General features: G+C 60.3%; 2 protein-coding genes across 2 annotated transcripts in view; both read right to left on the reverse strand.

Moving 5' to 3' along the window:
• ETH_00034580 (HECT domain-containing protein, related) overlaps positions 1–227 on the reverse strand; it is a gene marked incomplete at both ends in the record, with an annotated part of 19,306 nt that extends 19,079 nt beyond the window's left edge. The window contains one exon of the mRNA XM_013376748.1: positions 3–227. Within this exon, the coding sequence (XP_013232202.1) occupies positions 3–227 (225 nt within the window). The remainder of the gene's footprint in view (positions 1–2) is intronic.
• An 824-nt stretch (positions 228–1,051) lies between these two features.
• ETH_00034585 (uncharacterized protein) lies at positions 1,052–2,922 on the reverse strand (the record flags this gene model as incomplete). Its single annotated transcript, XM_013376749.1, has 2 exons — positions 1,052–2,110; positions 2,260–2,922. 2 exons carry the CDS (start codon positions 2,920–2,922, stop codon positions 1,052–1,054), a joined length of 1,722 nt encoding a protein of 573 aa, XP_013232203.1.
• Between the last annotated feature and the right edge of the window lie 273 nt (positions 2,923–3,195).

The raw sequence follows: 3,195 nt of genomic DNA on the forward strand, positions 1-3,195 counted from the left end.
ACCGGGGGGCCCCCCAGGGGAGCTCCCTCGGGGGCAACCGGGGGGGCCCCCTGGGGGGCCCCCTCTTGAGGCCCTTGCAACGTTTGAGACCCTAAGATTATTTGTACAATTGCGTCTCTTAGGCAAGAAGCCAACAAAGAAGGGTCTGGGGGGCCCCCCAGGGGCCCCGCGGTACTGCCCTCGGGGGCCCCCCCCCTTGTCTCCTGGCTGCGCAGCAGCTGCTGCATGCTGCTTGGGTTTTAAAAGAAGGCAAAGCAGCAAAAATGGCTTTAAATTATATTTTCAGCGAGTGTCGTTGCAGCAGCAGCAGCAGCAGCGGCAGCAGCAGCAGGAGCGACAACGCCAGTCGCGTCTCAGCCGCTGCCTGCTCCTTGCCTTATTACTTTCCAGATATATTGAAAAGTTCAAATGGTTTAAATTAATAAATTAAAATTAAAAAACAAAAAAGAGAAGCTTTAAACGGCAGCAGTTAGTGAGCTGCCGCTGCCAGCTGCGTAGACACCCTAGCAGCGCCGCGTGTGCAGCAGCAGGGTCACTTCCGCGGGCCGCAGCAGCGCGACAAGATTAGGCTTATTTAATTCTTTTTGTGGAAATAAATAACAAATAAACAAAAATTTATATTAAATATTGTTCCTCTGCAAACCCCAAACCCCCAGGGGCCCCCAAAGGGGGCCCCTCGATGTCTGCACGCCTTTGCTGCCTTGCAGCGGCAGCAATAGCAGCAGCAGCAGCAGCAGCTGCTGCTGCTGCTGCAGCAGCCGCGCATGCATGCCCTGCATGCGAAACAGCGCGGGCAGGGGCGGCTTGTGGGGTCCCTGGGGGCCCCTCCCTCTGCTGCAGCACTGGGATCGCTGGGCTCGAGCGATCCCAACGATCCCAGACACCCCACAGCTGCTGCAGGTGTTTGCTGCTTCCTGTTGCTCTCAGGTGTACGTACACCTGAGGCCCGAGCGCGGCGGCGCAGGCCCTTGGCCTTGCCGAACGGCACCAACAAAACCGCATGCAGTTTGCTGCTGCTGCTGCTGCTGCTGCAGCAGCAGCAGCAGCAGCGCTAGAAGAGCTGCTGCAGCCGCCTGCCGTTGCGGATGTGAGGGTTTGGCGGAGTGCCCGGGGGCAGATGCACAAGAGCCATAAAAACCTCCCTCCACAGCAGCAGCAGCTGCTGCTGCTGCTGCTCTTCTGCTGCATACATTTTGACTAGGGCTCTCCCCTGCTGCAGCAGCTCCAGCTGCCGGCTGGCTTGCTGCTGCAGCTGCTGCTGCTCGCGCTTTAGCTGCTGCTGTTGCGCCGTTTCCTCTGCAGCCCCTACCTCGCCCGCCCCTTCCCCGCGCTGCTGCTGCTGCTGCTGCTGCTGCTGGTTTAGCAGCAACTTGTTTTTGGTGTTAATGGCATCTCTTTCAATGCAGCGCAGCTGGCAGCTCAGGTGTGCTGCTTTGGCCCTGAGGACATGGCTGTTAACAGACTGCAGCAGCAGAAAGAGATTATCATAAGTTTGGGAAAGAGACAAAGTTGCTGCTGCTGCTGCTGCTGCTGCACCTTCGCCGCTTTGTCTCTTTTCTGCTTCCAGCCGCGCAGCAACTCCCCGCAGCTGCCAGTCAAAGCGCAGCTCGCTCCGGTCCACAAAGTCCCCGTAAGAGCTGCTGCTGCTGCTGCTGCTGCTGCTGCTGTCGGCAGCAGCGCTGCTGCCACCCCCTGCGCCCGTCACACCTGCGGCGGGGGGCAGCTGCTGCTGCTGCTGCTGCTGCTGGAGTTGGTCTTCCGAATGCACCCGACTTTGCGCTGGGTCCGCCGCATCTCCCCCGCCGCCGCTGCTGCTGCCGCTGCTGCTGCTGCTGCTGCTGCTGCTGCTGGAGAGCGTGGGCAAGTGCCGCGTGGGGACCCTGGCGAGGACGAGGTGTCTGCCGCCTTTGCTGACGAGGCGTTTTTCGGCTGCTGCTCTGCTGCTGCTGCTGCTGTGGGCGGCCTGCAGCAGCAGCAGCAGCTGCTTGCTTTGCGTCTCTATTTCTTGCAAATTCGACAACTTTCTGTCCAAAGCTGACAAAGAAAATCTTTCTCCGTGAATTGTGTAGCAGCGCTCGAGTTCCGACAGAGACGGCAGGTCATCGCTCACCTGCAAGCAGCAGCAGCAGCAGCAGCAGCATGGGTAGCAGCAGCAGCAGCAGGAACGACGGCAGCAGCAAGCGCAGCAGCGGCAGCAGCAAAGACAGCAGCAGCAAGGACAGCAGCAGCAGCAAAGACAGCAGCAGCAGCAGCAGGTACCTTGTCCAAGGAGACTCTAAGGAGAAAGTCTTCGTCGTCGCAGCTGCAGTGAATTGTGAGGAGACACAAATTCAAAGGGACAGAAGGCTCAGCTCCGGGAGAAGCAGGCCAGGGGGGTTCCCAGTCTGCGTCGTTTGCTGCTGCTGCTGCTGCTGCTGCTGCCGTTGTTGTTGCTGAGCCTGACGGAGGCCCGAAGCTGCCGCTCGTTGCTGCGGCACTAGGTTCCCCGGCAGCAGCAGGAGCAACTGTTGCTGCTGCAGCAGGTATGCTGCTGCTGCTGCTGCTGCTGTCGCCGTGGCCGCAAGAGTCCGCAGTGGGCAGCGACTCGCCGCCCACTGGGCCTTGAGGTGCAGCAGCAGCAGCAGCAGGACCAGCAGCAGTGCAGATGCAATCTGCAGCGCCGCAAGACGGCTGCTGCTGCTGCTGCTGCTGCTGCTGCTGCTGAATCTCAGCCTGTCTCCTGCGGATAGCAACTTGCTCTCGCGTCACGAGTCCGATCCAGGGGGCACAGCGGAACCGCTGTCTCTTCCTCTTTTTCTGCTGCTGCTGCTGCTGCTTCTGCTGCTGCTGCTGCTGCTGCGGAGCAGCAGCATACAAAGGAAGCTGGTTGGGGTTCAGCCGGCCATACAGCAGCCCCAAGCAGAAGCAAACTGAATATCCCATTTCAAAACGAACTGAGCAGCTCCCTGAGCCTGAGAATAAAAGAGGAGACACCTTAAATGCTGCTGCAGCAGCAGCAGCAACAGCAGCAGCAGCGGCAGCGGCGAACGCGAGAGGAGCGAGGGGGAGGAGCACCGCGCAGCAGCTGCAGCAGCGGCGACAGAAGCAGCACGGGATCTCGGCCCAGCAGCAGCAGCAGCAGCAAACTCGCACCAGCAGCACAGCAGCAGCAGCAGCGCCTCCTCCCCTTCCGCAAGGAACAGTCCGCCGCGGCAA

The sequence above is a fragment of the Eimeria tenella genome, genomic scaffold (assembly GCF_000499545.2).
Source record: "Eimeria tenella Houghton genomic scaffold, Eth_scaff4, whole genome shotgun sequence".
NCBI lineage: Eukaryota > Apicomplexa > Conoidasida > Eucoccidiorida > Eimeriidae > Eimeria > Eimeria tenella.